The 24,224-nt window shown below is 39.9% G+C and overlaps 1 protein-coding gene across 2 annotated transcripts in view; it reads left to right on the forward strand.

The window, feature by feature from the left end:
- The window catches only part of SLC9A7 (solute carrier family 9 member A7), a 72,675-nt gene that overhangs the window by 46,728 nt on the left and 1,723 nt on the right, over positions 1 to 24,224 (forward strand). Inside the window, exons 8-16 of one of the 2 annotated variants that reach the window (XM_069970831.1) lie at positions 383 to 488; positions 1,502 to 1,590; positions 5,738 to 5,851; positions 6,759 to 6,870; positions 10,835 to 10,988; positions 17,669 to 17,728; positions 21,332 to 21,395; positions 22,450 to 22,532; positions 23,621 to 23,726. In XM_069970831.1, the coding sequence (XP_069826932.1) occupies positions 383 to 488; positions 1,502 to 1,590; positions 5,738 to 5,851; positions 6,759 to 6,870; positions 10,835 to 10,988; positions 17,669 to 17,728; positions 21,332 to 21,395; positions 22,450 to 22,532; positions 23,621 to 23,726 (888 nt within the window). The remainder of the gene's footprint in view (positions 1 to 382; positions 489 to 1,501; positions 1,591 to 5,737; positions 5,852 to 6,758; positions 6,871 to 10,834; positions 10,989 to 17,668; positions 17,729 to 21,331; positions 21,396 to 22,449; positions 22,533 to 23,620; positions 23,727 to 24,224) is intronic. The other variant, XM_069970833.1, reaches the window with a different exon arrangement.

The following is a 24,224-nucleotide window of genomic DNA, read 5'->3' on the forward strand; positions in this document are numbered from 1 at the left end:
CTTCTTTCTGCTCAAAAATGGCTTGATTTTATCAGTGGACAGTGGCACCTAGGCGGGGCTTCACATCAGTTAGGCCCTCTACCCACCAGGGTGATGAAGCTCAACTGCTACTGTCCATATAGAAGACATGGCCCACCTGCTGTGAAGACCCTCTTAGGTGTCACTGTCCATCGATAAAATGAAACAATTTTAGAGCAGAAAGTAGACACAGACCAGTATTATACAGGTATATATCACATGTGCAGCATCTAGGCTTATGGATGGTGCAGAGAACTGCACATAGAGTAAGGGGGTGACCATATCACTTTAAGCAATTGTTAACATAGAAGCTTTTGTTTCTTGAATTCTTGATATCTCTTTATTTCCTTAACTGTTCTGTAACGTAACCAAGTTTACCAAGCTGCACTGCTTCCCCTTGCTGGAAACGGCCTTGTTCTTTCTGTTATCTTGGAGCACATTCCTCCTGGCTGAAGCATGTGGCTTTACAGGTCAGTGTGTGTTTTATCAGTGTACATGTTAATGCATGTTAGCTTAGTTAGACAATTGTTTTCAAAGGAGCCCATTCACAACGATTCATACATAGCCACAGGTTGGGGATGCCAAACAACATTACACTAAATGTATCTCAAATTGAATCTTTATAGAACTATACTGAGTAAACCCTTTATAAGGGGAGGTCTTCTTGTGTTAGAGTATTTTTTTTTATATCTAAAATCAGCGTGCATCATGTTCTTGTAAGCACAGTAGTGTCTATTCACAGAGCTGTGCAGATGTAAACATAAAGACTTCCACCCCACCCTGTGGTTGTGGTTCACAGGATATCGGTATCCTAATATAATGTTTAGTTCTGTTTGAAATGAAGGATTCCTGTACATGGCTTGGTTTTTGTTCAAGTTTTTATTTGCCGTTTTTGAAGTGGAAAGCCGGGTGGATTCCAAAATATGGAGAAGTAGTATATATTCCTTCCCTATGTTCACACAGGGACAAAATGCCCTAAAGAAGCCCTGGTTTACAGCCCAAAAACTGTTGTTTTTCCCAGTGAGTTCTATTAAACAAAGTTGGAAAATGGCCTTTTGTTCACAATTGTCAGGCCCTTTAATTGCTAAAATATGGCAATATATCTGCTTGTGTTTTGGAGCTATAAATGGCCCAAAATGTGTCTCAAATCTGCAATAATTTATTGTGCGGAAAAGGCTACAAATGTGAAATATATGAATTTTCAGATATTTTTAACCCTAAAAGACGTGATTCTTTTTTTTTTTTTTTTTTTTTAGGCCCAAAATGGGCTCTAAAAACTGAGACCTCTGAGATCATAGCCTAAAGTTTGACAGGATACTGTAACGTGCATAAATAGATGTGAAGCAGAGACATGTAGTCACATTGTACTCTTCATCTTTTATGTGCTTGTGGAACATGGCCAGAGGCATTTTATGCCTAATACTTGTTTGTGTTCTTGTTTTGCAGAAGAATTGACATTGACGCTGTTCTTTTTCACTTTCAGGAGTAGTCGCTGTTTTGTTCTGTGGTATCACACAGGCTCATTATACGTATAATAATTTATCGCCTGACTCAAGAAATAGAACTAAACAGGTAATGGTGCTGTCTTTTTTTCTAGTTTTATAACTTGTTTACTGGAAACTTGTATGGCATTTCACTTGCCAGGCCTGCAATTGTTCTACATAAAAGGTAAAAACAGTGACACTCCTGGGTCTTGGCACATTTTACCTTCTATGCTTGTGCATGCTTCAGCCTGTTAAAGAAACACTAAACCTGGAATTTATTAGTATATAACAGCTCAAACAAACTACTGAAACAAGGATGGAACTTGTGGAAATATGGGACCCTTCACATCTAGACGTGTTTCAGCTGATGTGTAATTGTAACTGGTCTCTATCATAGACAAAGCAGAAAGGACCTTTTTGGCTATACATGTTTAATAAATGTCAGCTGAATAGTTATCTCTCCCATCCTCTCCATACACAAGAAAGAATGTTTTGCACAGTTGAATGTTTCTATGTTTTTTATAGAGAGGGGAGGGGTAAGCCACAAGCAGACAGCTCTGGTGGCAGCTTATATATTCAAGAACAAAGGGGACAGACAGACAGTAAAAATCCATCACGCCCCACCCCTATCTCCACCAACACTATAGTGTAGTAATCTCAGGAGGCCCCTTGTATGCAAGCTGCAGGTTTGGACGAAATAGGGTATAAAATGTATGGAGACCTTAAAGTGTCACTGTTTTTTTTTTTTTTTTTTTTGCAGAAATCAATAGTACAGGCAATTTTAAGAAACTTTGTTTTGAAATTAGGTTTATTAGCTGAAAAATGCATTTTTAGACTGGGTTCACACTACGTATATTTCGGTCAGTATTGTGGTCCTCATATTGCAACCAAAACCAGGAGTGGATTAAAAACACAGAAAGGATCTGTTCACACAATGTTGAAATTGAGTGGATGGCCGCCATATAACGGTAAAGAACTGCCATTATTTCAATATAACAGCCGTTGTTTTAAAATAACAGCAAATATTTGCCATTAAATGGCGGCCATCCACTCAATTTCAACATTGTGTGATCATAGCTGTGTTTTCAATCCACTTCTGGTTTTGGTTGCAATATGAGGACCACAATACTGACTGAAATATACATAGTGTGAACCCAGCCTTATAATGAAAAAGCAGTTTGAAGCTCTCCCCCCTGTCGTCTTAGTTTTCTATGGAGAGGGGAGGGGTGGAGGGAGATGAGGCACCAAAACAGGACAACAAAGAGTTAATTTACACCTACATCACCGGGCTATCTCCTCTGAAGTAAGCACTGACCTTAATTCCGGCTTTTACACAACTCCCACTGTGTAATCCTTGGTTTTCTGCTGGTGACTAATCTCCCTCCTCCCCCTCCCCTCTCCATAGGTTAGACAGGGCCCGACTGTTGTAAAAGAGTCGAGATTTTCTGATGATGAGCAGTGAATGAGAGAGATGGGGGAAGGGGGGGACCTGGGGAAAGTCTTTTTGATTGCAGATAATGGCATATTTGCCTAATAAACCCAATTACAAAGTTTCTTAAAATCGCCTGGACTATTGATTTCTGCAAAAACAAAAAACAGTAACACTTCAAAGTAAACCTGTTTCTACAACTAAAGCCCAGTTTACATTGGGTAGATATTGTTACAATTTGCTAGTTTTAGGGCTATTGTAAAGATAACTGGTAAGGATCAATGAAGGTTAGTTATCATGAATAATTGTAAAAGCCACTCGGCAACATTTATGTTTATAGACTATTGCGTACCTTCCAACTTTTTGGATGGCCATAGAGGGACACTTATGGATCACTCTAGGAAACTTTTACAGACCTTTCTATACTTCTTTATTCAAGGATGCAATCACACCTACAGGATCTTCTGCAGATTGATGTATTTAGTTACATTGCTATCTGCAAATCAGATCCTGTATGTGAGACTGCATCCTTAGGTCCCATTCACAAACATCAGTAACCCTGTCTGTAATTACAGACCCGCCCCTGCGGACAGGATTACTGTGTGTGTATAATTGTCCACATTTGCAGGGAACCACTCTCAAATAGGTGACATGGACGTACAATGGCCTAATAGTTTTTTTTTTGCGGCACAAATCAAGTTTTCAAAACTGATCATAACACCTACAGATGTGTATGGGGCCATAATGTCTCTTAATTCACCCAAATATAACAATATTTAGGATCCAGCTTGCACCACATGATAGAATAATATGGAAGTTTGGATCTATTATACAGTAAGAAACCAGACAATTTCTAGAGCAACATAGAAATTTAAATAATGCAAATCTAATTCCTACGTCAAAAAGAGGGACATGCAAGGGGCAAAGAGGGACAGAAGGATGGGGGTTAAAAGTAGGGACTTGGGAGGCATGCCATTGAGCATTGCTGTTGAACACCAAATGGTCTTACTGTATTTATCCATACACAAAAAAGAAGGCTTCCTACCTACAGCTAAAGATTTGGAGGAAAGAGAGAGTTGGTGTGTTGGACTTCAGCATGCCCAATCCTTTATTCTAGCGGAAAATGAGTTCCTGCAAAAGGTCTCTGGCTGCAACATTCCCCCTCTCCTCATTGAACTAAAGTGACTCGTGAAACAATCCACGTTTGTAGTGGAGATGGCAGAAATAAGTGCTGGCCTAATGGGCTGTCTGTCAGGACAATGCTGAAAGGTAGGCATAGTATACTGCACAACACATCATGTAAGCTATAAAACATAAAAGTAAACCTAAATGAAATCACAATTTTAATATTAAAAGATATTTCTGGCCTCAGTCAGTTGTATACGCTGACATGACTTGATGTACCTCAGCCCATTTTCCCATTTAAAAAAAACCTGTACATGTTCATGGATTGTTGAGTGGAACAGCGACCGTACATTAAGTGTATGGCTACTTTTAGCCCAGCAACATTTCTTATTTAGAAAAGGCAATTCAGGGGAATTGCTGTAAATGTGGTTTAAAGTGCATCTTAATTTTTAATTACCTTCTGACTGTTATCATTGAAGATCCAGATGCTGAAACCCCCAACTATCACGAAAAGTGCCAGAAAGCCATACGCAAGAAATACAGACACTATGACAGTCTCATAAAGATTGATACTGTCCCTTAGTGTGCTCAGCTTTCAGAAGAAGGCCGAGCAGAAGCAAAGGGGGAAAGTACTCAGTTGTGCACCCCTGTCCCTACGTCCTAGCGATCTGTGGAAATATCTGAATCAGGACCCCCTACTGTTTGCAACTTCTGCCATGTCACTATGAGATCAGAAGTTGTGTAAAAGGCTCATGTCTTAAAAATGTCAGGTCTGTTACAATAGTTGTGTAATCTTAATAAGCAATTTTTCATATGTTCTGCTTCTCTGGGGAGTTCATAGACAGCCATGTATTCTGGATGTTAAAGGGGTTGTCCGGCGAAAAAAAATTATTCACAGAATAACACACATTACAAAGTTATACAACTTTGTAATGTATGTTATGTCTGTGAATGGCCCCCTTCCCCGTGTTTCCCCCCACCCACGCTAGACCCGGAAGTGTGGTGCATTATACTCACCGCATGTCGTGTCGTCCACGGTCTCCGATCGTCAGCAGTGACGTCTTCTTCGGGAGCTTGGCGGATCTTCCCGAGTGCCGGCCGCCCTCTGCAGCGTCATCCGAAGCTCAGCCGCGATTGGCTGAGCATAACTGTGCTCAGCCAATCGCGGCTGAGCGGCTGATGACGCGGCCACGTCATCAGCTGCTCAGCCGCGATTGGCTGAGCACAGTTATGCTCAGCCAATCGCGGCTGAGCTTCGGATGACGCTGCAGAGGGCGGCCGGCACTCGGGAAGATCCGCCAAGCTCCCGAAGAAGACGTCACTGCTGACGATCGGAGGCCGTGGTCGGCACGCGACAGGTAATGTATAGCGCACCACACTTCCGGGTACACGGGTGGGGGTGGTGGGACACGGGGAAGGGGGCCATTCACAGACATAACATACATTACAAAGTTGTATAACTTTGTAATGTGTGTTATTCTGTGAATAATTTTTTTTCGCCGGACAACCCCTTTAATCTGCTTTTTGAATGCAAATTAAATTCTCCACTCCTTCGATTTCTCCATTCTACCATGCCCACTACCTTGTACATTAATATATACAAAATTTGTATGATACTATCAGTGGCTGTCCATTGTTTTTAATGTAATTAACACATTTTTGTTTTCATATTTTCATGCAGCTTTTTGAGGTCCTGCACTTCCTGGCTGAAAACTTCATATTTTCGTACATGGGGTTAGCACTGTTCACCTTTCAAAAACATGTATTTAGCCCAGTCTTTATTGTTGGCGCTTTTGTATCCTTTTCCTAAATACCTTAAAACATCACAACATAACCACTTTATAAAATCTGATGTATTAACTAGTTTTACCAGGTGTTTGACTTAAAGGGAAACTATCAGCAGTTCAGAATCTAACTTGCTGATATGTCACTATAGCACACGGGACTTTTTACCTTCATCCTTTGTGTCATTTTTGTGATACTAGCAGTTTAATCCATATGTTAATTAGGTGCTGAGGACCGGACTACCCAGTGCATCTGCCCCCGCCCCCCCCCCCCCCCCCTCCTCCTCCACGATCTCTCCTGACATTCATTAGGAGGGTTGGAATTGGTATATGGATTAAATTGTTAATATCATAGGAATGGGTTTGAGCATTCAGCCCCTCCATGCGCTATAGGGACATAGCAGTAGTTTAGATACTTCTAACCTGCTGATAGTTTCCCTTTAATTTTTGAGTAGTCTGTCTTTTAAAAATAAGGAGTAAATCCAATTATATTCCCAGCCTGAAAACTAGACCTATATTAAAAGTTCTGAATTTCAATGAAAATTTATGGTTCCAAAAATATTAGTATTTCTCAGGTAAAATAAACCAATGACCCCTAAATAAGTAATGTGACCAAAAAGGGTATTAGTGTCATTGCAGCAGTGAGTAACCGATATGTCATATCACTTATGTGAAAGCTAACTGAACATTTTTTCTGATTACATTGGGAAAATACTAGCTTTTTCCACCACAAAAAAAAAGTAATTTGACACATTTAAGAGTGATCCTTAGTACACTGCAGTTTGTGGCAGTCTGTTTTGTCAATGCAGAGCTAACATGTTATCACAGTGTGCTGTTCACATAGTAGGAAACAATACTATTTTTCAATATGCAGCAAGTCTTAATACAGTTTTTTACTTAACTACTGCCTCCTTTCAGATAGCTGTATTTGTAGGTAGAGCAGCTCATATATACCCCCTGTCATTTTTTTTGAACCTGGGCAGAAGACACAAAATCAGCTGGAACTTTCAGCACATGCTGATGTTTTCAGGTAAGTCAAACAGAGAGCATATGCCCTGCATGTTCTGCATAGTCTTGTGCCATAAGTACAGAATAAGGTGTTGGTCACACGGTTTATAATTAAGGACGATGGGCTGTATAGCAGACTTTGGAATTTCCGAAATCATCCATCCAATTAGGTAAATCTTCACGCTACTATAGTGACACACTAGATAAATAATGATGTCCGGTGTTCAAAAGTCTGCTCCATAGCACATTGTTCATAATTAGGGACTATGTACGGAACGTTTAAATAACCCCTTAGGCTTTGCTTCGAGGGGACATTGCACACTAAAGCTATGATGCACCACCTCTGTCTGTCACTGTATAACTTTTAACATAGTATAATATTAGGAATGAATATTGCACTCTCCTGAAGTCTTCTAAATCCGTCTTTATTACACATGCGATTTGCGGGGAGTGGAAATGGAAGTGTGCATGCGCGTTCTTGGACGGCCGTTTCGGGGACCACCCCTTTGTCGACCAGGTACAGACGTCATGGGGACGGAGGAGTGCTATATAACTTGTGATTAGGTGCACGTGACAAAAAATGTGTCCAGGCATAAAAACAAGTATCATACAAATACACTTAGGTCGTTACGCTTGTTGGGCCTGAGCGGACCTACTGCATTCAAATGTGAAATCCCTGAAGATTCTCTTTTCAGGAGAGTCTGATGTCTATCTAGAGCAGTGCTTCTCAAACTGTGAGGCGGGCCTCACCAGTGAGGCGCCCCCTAGTTGTTGGTGAGGCCCAGCTGGGGAGGGAGTTTCACAGTCCTTTTCCTGACTGCAACAATCTCTGGTTTAGGGACACTACTGACTTATTTTGTACTTATTTAGTGGTATACAGAGATTAGGAGACACAGGAAGGGTAAACTGAGCAATAGTTTTTTATATTTGCCTGGACTTCCACTACAGATGGTGAGGCCCCAGCATCCTCTTGGTTAGTTTGGTGAGGCCCAGGCATCATTTTATCTGTTGGGTAAGGCTCCATTAGAAAAAGTTTGAGAAGCACTGTTCTAGACTATCAGGGAGGGTATTAACCCTTTTAAGACCGAGGAATTTCAGAGTTCCTGTGTTTCCTTTGTGGACAGAGCATGCATGCACTATTAAACGTGGTACTCCCTTGCCCGTTTTATTGAATAAACATGCTCCTTAAACCTAATCCAGAGGGGTCTTTTAGTTTTAGTTTTCCCTATGTAAAGCAGGCTATCGAAATGGAGAATAGGTTTGTTGCAAGGGGGTACCCCCAATCTAGTTCATTAAGCCCACCTCAGAGCTGAATCTGTAGATAGATCAGTGCTTCTTAAGTCCTCCAATCGGCAAAATCGAGAGAAAATTTTATTTCATTTTTCAAAATTCCACAATGAACACAGTTATTAGGAATGCCATTAACAGGCATTGGCACTTATTGGAAGATGACCCGGACCTCAGAGAAATTGCTGCATTTCTCACAGAAAAAAATAAAACTATAGGGAACTATTGAAATCTGAAGGAATAGAATAACAGTGAGAAACAGAATTTAGAGAAACACAGGCTCAGTTCTACCTTGCCGCAAGGAAATAAGAAATGCAGACGGTGCAAATATTTGCTCCTGTCTGTTAAATATAGCCTATATCCGCTTAGGTGGTGAAGAAGTTCTGATTCGCAATTTCATCACCTGTAAAACTAGCTACATGGTTTATGCCATTATATGCAACTGCAATATGTTTTACATAGGGAAAACTAAAGGACCCCTCTGGATTAGGTTTAAGGAGAATGTTTATTCTAATAAAACGGGCAAGGGAATACCACGTTTAATAGAACATGTACACTGTGTCCACAAAGAAAACAGAGGAACTCTAGATAGACATCAGACTCTCCTAAAAAAGAAAATCTTTATGGATTTCACGTTTGAATGCAGTAGGTCCACTCGGGCTCAACAAGCGTAAGGATTTGTATGTATGTATTTGTATGTCATGTGCACCTAATCACAAGGTATATAGCACTCCTCCTTCCCCTTGACGTCTGCACCTGGTCGATAAAGAAGTGGTCCCCGATAGGCCGTCCCAGGACGCGCCTGCACCCTTCCCCTCCCCGCAAACCGCATGTGAAATTAAGACGAATTCAGAAGCCTTCGGGTGAGTGCAGTATTCATTCCTACTATTATACTACATTCTCTCTCTGCTCCGTTACGTGCACCCCCGTTTAGTAGTCATTGCATTCGGTATAGGACTTGTCTGCTCTTACTCTACGCTTCGTGGTTCAGAACTTGCTTCACAGTGTGGTGCGGATTGGTGGTCACTTCCATTTGCATTATAGATTTTAACATACTTTTAACCATGCAGGGTTCCTCCCTGCACTCATTGCCATGTCAATCTGGTCAGCAGGATGGTTTGGTGAATGTGACTGGAATCCCCCTCCACCGTGACTGGATACCAGTCACCGCCAGCATCATTGGTTGCTTTGCAGCTTTAGGCTGGGTTCACACTACGTATATTTCAGGCAGTATTTGGTCCTCTTGTCAGGTCCTCATAGAAACCAAAACCAGGAGTGGATTGAAAATGTTGAATGTTGAAATTGAGTGGATGGCCGCCATATAACGGTAAATAACGGCCATTATTTCAATACAACAGCCGTTTTAAAATAACAGCAAATATTTGCCATTAAATGGCGGCCATCCACTCAATTACAACATTATGTGAACAGATCCTTTCTGTGTGTTCAATCCACTCCTGGTTTTGGTTGCTATACAGCCTCAAATATACAGCCTCAAATTTACGTAGTGTGAACCCAGCCTCATGCAGCATCACCTGGTGCCTAGGAGAACAGTATCAGAAATCTGTTCTTCTCACCTGTCTGATCCTGGGGGCCAACAGTTTTTTTTTTTGTTTTTTTTTCTTTAAAGCCATAAAATTTTTTATTGTGCATTTCCTCTTCATTAAAGTGGACATTTTTGAAATGCAGTGGGGGCACTTTAAAAATAAAAAGGCCTACTCGTCTCCCTTTCTGAAATCTCCTGGTCACTGTTGCTCCCCTTTTCCGATGAATTTTCATTGACAGGTCGAGGGGGGTGAGTGAGCAGGAAGAGTAGAGAAACAGCCTGTGTAAAGGAGCCAGCACAGCACAACATCCTGCAATCTTACCTCACCAAGTTCCCAGACCTGTACTGAGCAGTCTGACCTGTGAATCCAGTGTTTTATCTGCCCAAACAGTCTCCTCTTCCTGCTCACTCATCCCCCTTAGCCCCTCTATAGGTTAACATGGACACAGCAAACCCATCTTTACTTTGCTTATCTGTAATGCAGACAACTTTGCCTTGATAATGAACATATAAGAAGTGAGAGGGGAGGTTGTAAATTGCTTGCACTAAAACCAAAAATGACATTTACACTTTAACCCAGGGATGGATTAGCGCTATGGGGGTGGGTAGTGCTCCAAACGGGTGCCCCAGTGCTCCTTATGGTCTCATCAGACTGTGGAGCAAAAGAATAACTGCAACAGAATGGCCCTGAGGTTGAAGGTAAGAAACATACCTTTTCTTCTTGGCATCTCCTGTGCAGTAGGGACATATCAGCAGGTTAGATTCGTCTAAGCTGCTTATACTTCCCCTTTAAGCTACACAGATCAAAACTCATTGGGGCGTTCTCATGGTATGTGTCAAATCTAAGTTCACACAACAGACTCTCTGATAATAAAACATAAATTATCACTCAGAGCACATTTCCAGTGCTTCGGTGGCAATCTTATAGCACAAAAAAATTGTTGTTTTTTTTTCTAATTAAACCTTGTTTAAAATGGGTCTTAGTTCTTACACACTGTATTTGGCCATAAAATTAAGTGTGAACGCTGTGAACAAACAGAATCTTTGTAGTGATGAGTAGTTTTTATACCATTACTTTTTCTACATTTATAAAGCATCATGTGTTCACTGTGGTGTGGTAAATTATATGTTACTTATATTTTATCTCCAACAGGCCTCAGAGGAGCTATGGCATTTGCACTTGCTATACGTGACACTGCTACTTATGCTCATCAGATGATGTTCTCGACTACCCTCTTGATTGTCTTCTTTACAGTATGGCTAATAGGTGGAGGAACAACGCCTATGTTGTCTTGGTTAAATATCAGGTCAGTAGTTTTACAAACACTTGATTGTGGGGCATTAACCGCAGCTTTAAGTGGCCGATGTCATCAAACTTGAAAGAGATGGAATTCACCCTGTCATACGAAATCTGAGCAATGATGGAGGACAGCTAATAATAATAATACTATACTTATTTAAAAAAAAGTCTGGCCTAGACTGAAGAAAATAAATACCAAGTAGCATTAACAATAGAATAGGGACATTTGTAATTTTATATTGCTGTCCCTCAAATTTTAAGTGCAGCTTAAAGTGACACTCCCCTTTTTGCATTCTGACATCTCTACACAGGTGTAAAGGGTAAATTTTGCAGTTTTCATACCTTATTTTGTATCATACGTATCATTATTATTTTGTATCATAGTGCTTGTTCCAGTAAAAAGTCATCTTTTATCATCTGTGGGTTGTGCTATCTGGGCAGGGCTTCACGGCCAAACATGACTTAGCCCTGCCCACATCACCACCATTGCCCACGCCCCGTGACATCGGTGCACAGGCCCCACCCCTCGACGGCCATTGGAACAGGCCATCCTAAAGGTCTAGGGGCCTATGCGCTGATGATGTCATGAGGGGTGGGGGTCATTGGTGGTGTGGGCGGGCCTAAGTGGTGCTTATGTCGTGAAGCCCCACCCATATAGCGCAATCCGCAGATGATAAAAGATCACTTTTTACTTGAACAAGCACCATGACGTATGATATAAAATAAGGTATGAAAACTGCACATCCTGCACAGCGGGGTCGTGACCTCACCATTTTATTCAGGACGTGAAGCCTTGATGCAGTAGTAAGTGCAGGGAAAAAAGCACTTTATGTGCATTTCCCGTAATAAGTGTATATTGGTGATTTGTATAACTTTTGGGGGGCAATACAATACTTTTGCTGGACTTCTCCATTAACCCCTTAACGACACAGGGCGTATATTTACGCCCTGTGGCCACCTCGGGAAGTTCAGAGGGGGGGGGGGGGGGGGTCAAAGTTGGCAGCTGCATCTGATTACTTATGCAGCCCGATCGGTGGTGGTATAGTGGCGGAGATCGTCCCCCCGGGACGTTGTCCCGGAGGAGCATTTAACGTATCTGCTGCCGGGGGGCTTCTAGTATAAGTGTAAAAGAAAAAAAAGTGTTATTATTATTATTTAAAAAAAAAAAACCTCCCCTAATAAAAGTTTGAATGACCCTTTTCCCATGTTATAACTAAAAATAAATAAATAAACAGCATGTTTGGTATTGCAGCGTGCGTAATCGCCCAAATTATTCATTTATCACATTCCTGATCTTGCATGGTAAACGGCGTAAGCGCAAAAAATCCCAAAGTGCAAATTTGCGCATTTTTTGGTTGCATCAAATCCAGAAAAATTGTAAAAGCGATCAAAAAGTCGCATATGCGCAGTCAATGTACCAACAGAAAGAACACATCATGGCGCAAAAAATGACACCTCACACAGCCCCATAGACCAAAGGATAAAAGCGCTATAAGCCTGGGAATGGAGTGATTTTAAGGAACGTATATTTGGTAGCAATGGTTTGAATTTTTTACAAGCCATCAGATAATATAAACGTTATACATGTTACATATCGTTTTAATTGTAACGACTTGAGGAACATATATAACAAGTCAGTTTTACCCCAGGGTAATCGGCGCAGAAAATTCAGCCTGTCATTGCAAAGTACAATTAGTGGCGCAAAAAATAAGGGCTCATGTGGGTTTCTACCAAGTTCTACCACAGTTTTCTACCAAGAAAGGTTAGATATTATTTACCATAACAAAATTGTCATGTTCCTTAGAATAAAGTGTGTCTTAAGCAATTATTCTTGGGGAAGTTTAACTAACTGTGGTAGATTACACAAGTGTCTATTGTCGTAAAGGGGTTTTCTGGATTTATGTAAAGTTTTCCTCCAAGACCTAAACATTGATGGCCTGTTTTCAAAGAAGCACTTGTAGGTGTTTTTTTTTTTTTTTTTTTGTTCTTATATTTTTCCATATCCTGCACATCCACCATCATTGGTCCTACAGCAATATATGTATCAGCCTGGCGCAGCTTTGTCTTTGTTTTAGCTGTGGTGTTGCCTTTTGCACAGATTGCATAAAAAATGCATCATTTGCAGAAAAACACCAAAAAATGCAGTAAAATGCAACACGTGAAAACAGCCTGAAGACTTCACACCTTCATAAAACTCTTCAATTGTGAATATAGGTCAAATCATTTTCTCCTCATGGCATTATTTCTCTTAAAAAAAAATTAAAATAAAAATAAAATTGCACTCACATCAAACTGCATATGATGTGAACTGTCGCCAACACATTTGTGAATCGCACCTGGTGATCTCATTAGGAACTACAGTGATAAGACCCCAACATCTCTCTGCAAAGCCAGATGCTTCATGGACAATGTCGGCAGCATTAGAAAATCATTTTAGAGGCAAAATGTAAACCAGGATGGCTAAAAAACCTTTTCATGCCACAGCAGCTAAAATGGGTATGCATGAGGCATTATATATATATATATATATATATATATATATATATATATATATATATATATATATATATATATAAAAATATGAACCGCTACATTATTCTCTAATAACAGCCTCTGTTGCTCTATAAAGGCAAAAAAAATAAATTTCCCAGAGTGCGCCTTTTAAAAGAAGTTATTAAAAAATTAAGAATTTCCTATCCGTAGGATAACTGAGGTCCCTTGAATTCTAAGTTAATGTAGCAGCAGTATGCATGCTCAACCTCCATGTGCTCTCTTATGGACTTCTAAAGGCCCTTTTACACAGGCTGATTGTCGTTCCAGGAACCCTGATTAACCTGATAGTCGGCCCATGTAAATGGACCAGCGAATTGGTTTTTATAGGGCTGTTAAATCATCATTGTCAGCTGCACATCTCATTGTAAACAAGCAGATGTGCGGCTGATAGTATAACTAAAAGGCTGCATGAGCTATAAAGCGACCATTTGTATAGCCCAGCAGCACGATTTATCGTGCCTTGTAAAGGCCACATAACAGGTCATGTAAAAGAGCCCTGTAGCCAAGGCTTAGTGTCTTTACATAATAGGGTATTCCAGCGCTTAAAATTAATACAATGCTAAGGCCATTGAAGAAAAACAAATAAAACTATATTTACCTACCCCCAATCCTCCGCAGCTCCTGTTCTGCTTTCAGGTCCCCGATGCTTGTCTTACCAGCCTTTGATGCCCTGAGATGAGCGCTAGGAGCAGGACCTGCCTACTCAGCCAGTAGGTAGACTTAAAAGTGCTCCAGACATTAATTGGCTAAGTAGGCAGGTCCTACTCCAAGTGCTCCTTATGGGAGACAAAGCATTGGACAAGCATTGGAAAACTGGAAGCAGAAGAGCAAAGGCTGCCAGGGACTGGAGTATGTAAGAAAATATTTTCTATTTTTTCCAAGGCCCCAGCATTGTATAAACTCTTGTATTAGACCTACTGAGCAATCTTGTAGATTAATGAGCCTTTAGTTGATCTGGATTACTCAGTTGGCCCTTTTTAGAAACATAGAAGATTGTCGGCAGTAAAAGACCACTTGGTCCATCTAATCTGCCCTTTTAGTATTTGCTTATTATTTTAGGATAATAATAATTGATCAATGTTTCCTTCCAACATTTATCAATTGCACATCCCCTGTTACTCAACTGACAAAGTGATGATTTTTTTGGCACATTAAAACGATGTGAGATGCTAAAAAGGTATTGCCTTATTACACAGGACACTATCTTCCTGTTTGGCCCATAAACACTCCATAGGATAGGGCCCTAATATTTGGATATTGTGTGTACAGTTGTGTCCTGTCCAGGTAATTCTTACTGTTCAATGATTTTAGAAAATTGAGACACAAAACAGCCTGCCCACACGCTTTCTTATAAAAGTCATTATTCTCAACAAAGAATGAGTTTACACAAGAAAGGAAAGGTATGCGCATTGTAAGATATGCATATAAAGGAGGGGGAAGGCACAGGAATAGAGATGAATGAACCGGGTTCGAGTCTATCCGAACCCGAATGATCGACATTTGATTAGCGGGGGCCGCTGAACTTGGATAAAGCTCTAAGGTTGTCTGGAAAACATGGATACAGCCAATGACTATATCCATGTTTTCCACATAGCCTTAGGGCTTTATCCAACTTCAGCAGCCACCACTAATCAAATGCCGAAAGTTCGGGTTCGGATCGACTCGAGCATGCTCGAGGTTCGCTCATCTCTACACAGGAAGCATGATGAAATTATGTTTTTCATGTTAGACAGCATTATTATTCATCCACACACTGTATTTTCTAAGGATTGTATATTATGTCCACAATCTTCATCCACGGTCAACAAAAAATTTGTCTGTAATGCATCCGTAATGTATGTTGTTTTTTTTTTGCAAATCTGCAAGTGAGAGGGTAATCGTTAAAGGGATTAGCCACTTTATAGTAAATAGTTCAGTATACAGTATTAATAAGTGTAATCACTGTATATACTGACAGCAGCTCCCTGTGTACCTCTTGGACCTAAAGTTAGACTCCCCTCCTTCAGGCTGTGCTGTCCTGCTCTGTGGTGAGTCTGTCCATAAGATAGACATTGAGGAGCATGTGACCCCCCCAGTGTCCACCACTGAGCCTGTATATGCCTATAGGGGACACTGGGGGTGGAGCATGGTCACATGCTCCTCCATGTCGGCCATTTTATGGACAGAATGACCACAGAGCAGGGCAGCACAGCCTGGAGAAGGGAAGTCTTATTTTAGCTCTATGAGGTACACAGGGAGCTGCTGTCAGTAAGTGCTGTGAGTACACTTACATATACTACACACACAACAATTTTACTGTAAAGTGGCCAACCACTTTAAAATAAGATAGTTCGTATTTTTTTGGATGTCACATCCATAACGTCTGTGAAAAATGCAGGTCCTGTAGATTTCTACTGGCTAATCTGTTCCACAGTTGCATCCCACACTAAATTTGGCCCGCAGTTACAGCCAAATTCAATGAACATGTGAATAGGGCCTTAGTCTGGACTTAAAGGAGTTAACTATTTTTCTTTGGATCTGTGGGCCTATCCCCCATAGAGTCCATGGTCATACCACTTCCATGCTCTTTTTGTATAGATTCAGAGAGACTCCGAAAAAAAAATGAGGAGTTTGGAGGCAAAAACTGCTAAAACACAACTTGCTATGGTCTTCTTTTTTTTTTTATTTTCCCCCCTCCAGAATTGAAGATACTCTAGCTGGTACAGTACAGAACAAATGGCTAGTGGAAAGTTACAGAATTTTGTGTCTTTTCTCTGGGTGCATCAGATAGGGGAGGAGGTCCTGAGGGTATGGTGTGTTTGTGTGTGTGAATTTATTTATTTATTTATTTATTTATTTTTTACACCTTTAAGCTTAAATGGGTTTAAATTTTTGTTAGCTCGTTGCCTTTAAAGCAGTATTTTATTACATTGTTCTGCTCTTTTTTCGTGTGTGTATATGTATATATAATATATATATATATATATATATATATATATATATATATATATACATTACTTACATACACACACACACACACACACACACACACAGAATATATACTGACAAAAACAAAATGTTTTAGGGGGATAAGAAACTATCTGCAGCAACTGCACAGATCTCAGTGATGTATATTTTGTGCTATAGTATATTGCTATAGATAAAGTATATCTACTATAATATGAATCACTCCAGGGCTGATTCTAGGTTTTCTGCTGCCTGAGGCGAGAATTGAAATGGCGCCCCCTGCCAATTAACAATTAGCAGTTAAGAAATCTATGTAGCCCACTGCATAAACAGATATCTACATACATAGATATTTACTAGCAGTAATATACAGCACATATATACCAACAGTGAATATATTGCACAGATATATTGTTTTTATGGCGTTCACCATGCAGGAAAAGTGAAAGTAAGGGATTATGCCGCCCCCCAGTGGAGCAGAGAATCTGCCGCCTGAGGCAGAAAGCTCATTCTGCCTCATGGCAGAAGCGGCCCTGAATCACACCTGTTTGGGTTTACAGGAATGGTATCGTTGACCTCAATATGATTTTGGAAAGGAACTAAAACACAACATACAGTGTATTAGAACAATTATTTGCAAAATGTTGAAGCTTTTTTCTTTTTGTTGTATGGAACAAAGAATCAGTAGGAGTAGTAGTGTCAGTAGTAGTAATAATAACAATAATAATAATAATAATTAGTATTTTATTATTTGAATTGTAATATAAAATTCCTATCCAGTAATGTCAGATATTTTATAATCTGAAGAAACTTGTTTATTTCAGTACAATGACTATGTATTGCTGGTTACATAGTCTACTGTCCTACATGACATGTAAAAACCCTTCTTAGGGTAAATTCACACGGGCGTCTCGCATAAGAAATCCGCAGCTAATCCGCAATACACATAACAATAATAAGAATAATATGTGTATTGCGGATTAGCTGCGGATTTCTTGTGCAAGACGCCTGTGTGAATTTACCCTTAGGTAGGAAAGGTAAGTTTAGAGCTGATATAATTTGATTACCATGTGAACAGATTTGTTAGAATTTTCTTCTAATCCATCAATTCATGTTGTGAAGTAGCTCAATATTCCAGGTCACCCATTCCACAACCTTCATTTTCATTTTATTCTTGTGCTGTCCCAGAGTTGGTGACCATGCCCCATCGTTGGAGGATATGAACATTAGTCGTTGGCAGTATTTCAGGTGATTGGTTCCTGCCATGTGTTACTAACACTCAGCTTCTTGGGATCCTATGCTTGCCACCTTTTCACCTTTTCTGTGTCTGTTTAGTCCTATTTAGCACACGGTTTGCTATAGCACTTCTGTGCATTTGTCACCCTTTGTCTTCTGTACATCTTTAATCTTTTGTGTTGTATGCTGGCTGGGATTCATGTCTCATTACTGTTTGTACAACAGTTTTTTTTTTCTTCCCGTCATTGACAGTTCTGTTGTCTGTCACAAAACTAACTTAAATCAAACCGAGAAGCAGGCTACTGTAGTGTTCGCAGATATAAAGCAAGTAGTACAAAGTAAATGACAGACTGCTGTAACAATCTCTAAGTAAATGCACTTGGTAGAAGGCTTGGCTATTGCTACACTGGCTGAGCTCCAATGACATGCCCTTCAGATCACATAAACTTCTCACCGATAGGACAACAATGGAGGCTCTGTAGTGAGATCAAGGCTCTCTTGTTTTCATGGTGTCTTAGCCATTGATTTCAAATGAATGTAAAAACCTTTTAAAATGGAATGTGTCATTCCACAGCTGCTATCTGAGAAGAATGGACAATATAATTTATCCTCGAATAAAACAAAAACAACAAATTACCTTCCTATTGTAAGATTCTAATTGGAACTTACAAGTAGAGCCTGATGCTACAGGCCATATGAGATTTTTACTGGGGTGGACATATAATATAGGGCCCCAGAGGGATTCTAAACAAGTACCCTGCTTCTATCCCCACCCCAGTTCAGCCTATCACAGAATCTGTATGATAGAGCTGTTCTGTAAATCCACAGTACAGGGAATGAAACTTTTCACAAGCAGATAGGCTTTTCTTTACTGCCCCTGTCCCTCCAGGGAGGTAACAGTCAGCCCTAGTTGTCAAGACATGTCACTAGTACACTTTGTAAATGTTACAATCACAAGCCCATACTACTAAAATGGAAACTAATGAATCTGACCCACAGAAAGCTCCTTATTGCGCACAGGGTGCTGAGGATAAAGCACCGTTCCTGTACACTTTGAAGTGTAACCCTGAATCCAGTAAGGTCGTTCGGGGTGGACTGGTGGTAGCCCTACCCCCCAGTGCTCCGAACAGCTTTACCAGATGCAGGATTAGACTTCATTCTCCACAGGAACGGCACCAAGAATAAAGGTAAGAGACTTTCCTTCATCCTCAACGCCCCATGTGCAATAGGGAGCTATCAGCAGGTTAGATTCATGTAACCCACTCATAGTTTCCCTTTGAATAAGACGATTAATCCCGTCATTCTGCCTCTGCATGAACAACACAGGCCTAATTAAATCTTCAAGGATTACAATGCTCCAGCTCATCGAGGTCGTATCATTAGGGAATGGCTGCTGGACACTTTGGTACCTCAAATGGAGTGGCCTGCACTTTTTCCAGATCTGACTCCCATAGAAAACCTATGGGATCAGCTGAGTTGCCTCGTACAAGCTTGTAACTCTGTACCCCAGAATCCAATGATCTGAGGGCTACCCTTCAAGAAGAATGAGATGCCATGCCTCAAAAGACTATAAGTCGACTTGTGAGCAGCAACAGACATTATTGCCGAGCTGTGTATGATGTTCAAGGGCACATGACAAGTTTTTCAGACATCTTTATTGGAGGCCACTGTTGTTGGCTTTTGTTTCAATAAATTGAGCTGAGGAAGTCACTATTCCTGCTTCTACTTAGATGCCCTACTTTCATGATTTAATATCACTGAAGTGTATCTTTTTACATTTTCCATTAATTTCACCCACAAGCCAAATATCCCTAACTTTTTGTGAGTTGAGTATTTCTTTTTATTAGCTGCCCATGGCTTTGGTACCGTGCGTCTCTCACTGGGACACTTATGCAGTTGTCATTGGTGTAAATCTTTGGTGTTTCTAGGTTCCAGGTTCTCTGAATTGCACTACATGGCTTCATTTTTGCATCTTGCATTAATTTTCACGAATTGTCACAGTTTTTCACTATATTTTGATGTGAGCTTCTCAGATAAATAGCTACAATCTCTACATTACCTCAAGTAGTTAACTTGGCTCAGGAAACAACGAGTTTACAAGTTCAACTTTTTACCAAGGCCACATTTCTCAAGTGTCTGCCTCTAAGCCGCCGCTGCTTCAGCACTTTCACTTCCGAAAGATATTTGCTTCTTGGTTTCCTTTTGTCTTCTCTTAGCATATATACAGAGTAAAAGGGGAAAGACTGCAAATTCTGTGTTACTAATGCATTCTCTACCTGCGCTGATGGTTCTCATTTAATAATAGATACCTCTGTATCTGTAAATGGATGGCTCATGTATATGGAATTTCTCATGGCTCGTACTCCTGCAAGACCACATATTGGCATTCTATAAGGCAGCACACAGACTTTATTTGGCACTGTAGTATTCCTTTCATGCAGCGCTACTACTGTGGTGAAAATAGGTATCTGATACACTGCCGATTTCGTAGTTGTTTTGCAGTTGCAGTTTTCCATGGTTAGGGCCATGTATTGCAAAATCTTGGCCAACAACCTCCTTCCCTCAGCAAAAGCTGTGGGAAAGGAGGTTGGGCTGGGTCTTCGAGCTGGACAGTGACCCAAAAGATGCAGCTAGGGCAACTAAGAAGCATTTCAAGGTCCTGGAGTGGCCTATCCAGTCTCCAGACCTGAACCCAATAGAAAATCCTTGGAGGGAGCTGAAACTCAATGTTGTCCACGGGGAGCCCCAAAACATGAAATATCTGTATGGAGGAGTGGGACAAAACCCTTTATGCAATGTATGACCTCTGTAATTACAAACACAGGTTTCTGTATCAAATAATATGTTTTCATTTATATGGAATGGTTAATGCGATAAAATTCTAAATAATTTTAAATCAAACAATGTGATTTTCTGGATTTTTTTTTAAAGATTCTTTCTCACAGTTAAAGTGTATCTACAATAAATTACAGATCTTGGCAGTTTATCGAATACTTATTTTCCCCACTGAACTATTAGTCTGTGAAACATGCCTTTTTTATTATTTACAATTTCTTTGCAAAACAGAAAACAAAGTTAGGCCGTGTTCACTTGGGATCTTCATTTTTAGAATACATAGCACAGACACATACCACTAGTGTACTAGTAGTCTACTGATGACCCAGTCTGCATGTATACTTTTATTTTGCTGGACTCAAAAACATAGTAGAGCATGGTCCTGCTGAATAATAGTATACAACCTAGATATAAGTAGCCCTTGTTTGGTTCAAAAAGTGTGCTAGTGCCCATCAGTATACACCAGTGTACTTTTTTTTTGTCTATATAGCATAAATTTTAAAACACAAATGTGGTATGATTCCAACCTTTCTGTACTCTAGCTATGTGTGTGAGGCTTTACTATACTATTATACTTAGATAACATTAATGAGGATTAATCTCCAATGACTTGTGTTCAAGAAACAGAAATCTAAGACATAACCACAGTTTTGATGATAGGATATGGTTTAAAATAAAGATTTTGATTCACTTTACAGATTTTTTTTTCTTCTGAACATACCCGAATAAGGTTTGCTATAAAACATTTCAATGTTTCATGCTTCAAATTTATTATTTTAGGGTTGGCGTTGATCCAGATCAAGATCCACCTCCAACTAATGACAGTTTTCAAGTATTACATGCAGTAAGTAACTACTGTTTCATGTAAAATGCCAGGATTTTAAATACTTTGGTTATTACTTTTGTTTAACAATATAAAATGTGCAAGCAATGATGTGGTCTCAGTTAGGCCTCATCCAAACATCAGTTTTTCATCTGGGACTCTAGAAGTCAGGATTAGTGATGTATTTTCAGAAACCATCAGTTTTGAATCAGTAATACATCCTGATCTGCAAAAACGGATAATAAATGACCACTGGGAGAAGTCCCAGGCAATTGTTTAGTAAAAATTAACAGCAGAGGTAGTGCACCCATGTGTCGTTTGTTTAAAACTGGCCCGTTGACTTCTATTGGAGCCTCAATTCGGCAAAAATGGACAGTATCAGCGCAGGTCCTACTTGCTGAACAGATTGGCAGCCAAAAACAGATCCGTTCTCAAAATGTATGTGTGGGTGACCATATGTAAATCAATGGGTGTGATGTGTGGACAAGGCCGTATAAGCAATTTACTGTTAGGGCTTGTTCTCGATAGGATAAAGTACACACATTTCTCACATCTATTTATTGTCACTTATGTGGTGCAAATATATTCTACAGAGCTCTTCACAGTATTTAGTCACTATTCCCCGTGTTCACTGGGCCTTACAATCTTAATATTCCTTCTCAGAAGAATGTATATCTTGGGTGATCTGACTGCAATATACAGATGTATGAATGAACAGTACACAGATGCTTTTAGTGATCTAAGCCTCTAACAATGACGAGGGGGCATCCTCTACATCTAGAGGTAAAAGTTTTTACCACATCACAGACAGTGATTCTTTACTGTAGGCACACCTAGACTATAGAACTCTCTGCCACATGATGATGTGATGGAGGCCTGATGCCTCACAGTTATGGGAACTAAATTTTTGGTGATAGGCCGTTGATCCAGGGATTTATTCTGATTTGCCATATATTGAGCCGGGAAGGAAGCATTAATAATCGTAGCATGAACATTGTTTCCATAAGATACTGAATTATATTTGGACATTCAAGTATATAGAATTGCTTATAGTATCTTTTTATCTTTCTTATAGGACAGTGGAATTTCAAATGGAGTGAGTCGCACTAAACAGGAAAGTGCCTGGATATTTAGGCTTTGGTACAGCTTTGATCACAAGTATCCTCTTTATATTCAAAGATCCGGACACCACTGGTGCATTTACTCTATGAATTTTGTAACTGCGAAGGGGAACCTGCAGTCATCCAGTTGATGCAGAAATATAATTTCCATTATGCCTGGATGGTCAAGTCAAGACATGATGGGAATTGTTGCTTTGCAACAGCTAGAGGGCCACCTCTTCCCCTTCCCTGGTTTATAAGCTTTAAGTATCACTGTGTTTTGTTTTTGTCGTGTTTTTTTTTTTTTTTTTTTTTTTTTTACAGAAATCAATAGTACAGGCGATTTTAAGAAACTTTGTAATTGGGTTTATTAGGCAAATATGCGATTATCTGCATTCAAAAGACTCTCGACTCTTTTACATCAGACGTGCCCTGTGTAATCTATGGAGAGGGGAGGAGAGAGGAGAAAGATTAGTGGCCAGCAGAGAACAAAGGATTACACAGTGGGAGCTGTATGAAAGCCGGTATTCAGAGGTCAGTGCTGACTTCAGAGCAGATAGCCCAGTCATATAGCTGTAAATTAACTCTTTGCTGTCATGTTTTGGTGCCTCATCTCCCTCCACCCCTCCCCTCTCCATAGAAAACCATGAAGACAGGGGAGAGAGCTTCAAACTGCTTTTTCATTATAAAAATGCATTTTTCTGCTAATAAACCCAATTACAAAGTTTCTTAAAATCACCTGTACTATTGATTTCTGCAAAAAAGTTATATTACTTTGTCATATAACTTTATTAAATGTATATATTTTTATTTATACATCAATTTACATTGAATGGCAGCAGTGGCCCAAGGGTCACTCTGCTAGCAACGGCAATTTCTGGGAACTGTCCAAACATTTGTTTCCCACTCTGATCCAGCGCTGCTGCCTACACAGCGCTACTGTGGGTGGATTTGAGAAGTCTTATTTCTTATACTGTCTTTTATTGCATTTTGTAAGAATAGAAAGGTCCTCCTTTTTGTTCCTCATAGAAATAGCCTACTTTCCTATGCTCCCCTCACCAGCATTGTGAGCCTTCTCTTGTCTTCTAGTTTCCCTTTTAGTTTTCAATCTCCTTTCAGAGTAAAATCCTTAATTTAATTTATCAGCTATCTCAAACCAATGCTGACACACAGTGGTCCTCCGTTAACATCAACATTGCCCAGCTGGTGTGGTTTGGTGGCCAGGTGTTTCACAAGTCCGCAGGTCTATAATGTAAGTATGTGGTTACAAATGTAATTGGGTTACATATTTTGCTGTGATCCAGTATTACCACTTATTGGTAAATATATATAATATAACATAACATATGTATTACTTTGAATAAATATTACTGTAATGTTTTCTATGCTTTCTTAGTGTGAAATATGGCACAGTGGCCTAGATGATATGAAAGGTGTCTCCTTGCCATCACAGTTATCTAACAATGTCAGCAGTTAAAAAACCTGAAATGCAGCTTACAGATTCACTTTAAGAAAAGTGAAAGTGAAAGCAGACCTTACACGTGGTTTTAGGGGGTAAATGAAGTTAGTGGTTGTATAGGGCTTCAGTTTTATTTTGTGCATACCCTGCCTTTATGGATTGAGCCCTTCAGTGCTGAGAGGGACAACTTTTTATTATTATTATTATTATTATTATTATTATGGAAATGAGCTCCCAAAACCCAGGGAATGTAAATCCCAGCTTGTTCCTGTAACGTCCCCGTATTCGCTT

The sequence above is a fragment of the Dendropsophus ebraccatus genome, chromosome 5, assembly GCF_027789765.1.
Source record: "Dendropsophus ebraccatus isolate aDenEbr1 chromosome 5, aDenEbr1.pat, whole genome shotgun sequence".
NCBI lineage: Eukaryota > Metazoa > Chordata > Amphibia > Anura > Hylidae > Dendropsophus > Dendropsophus ebraccatus.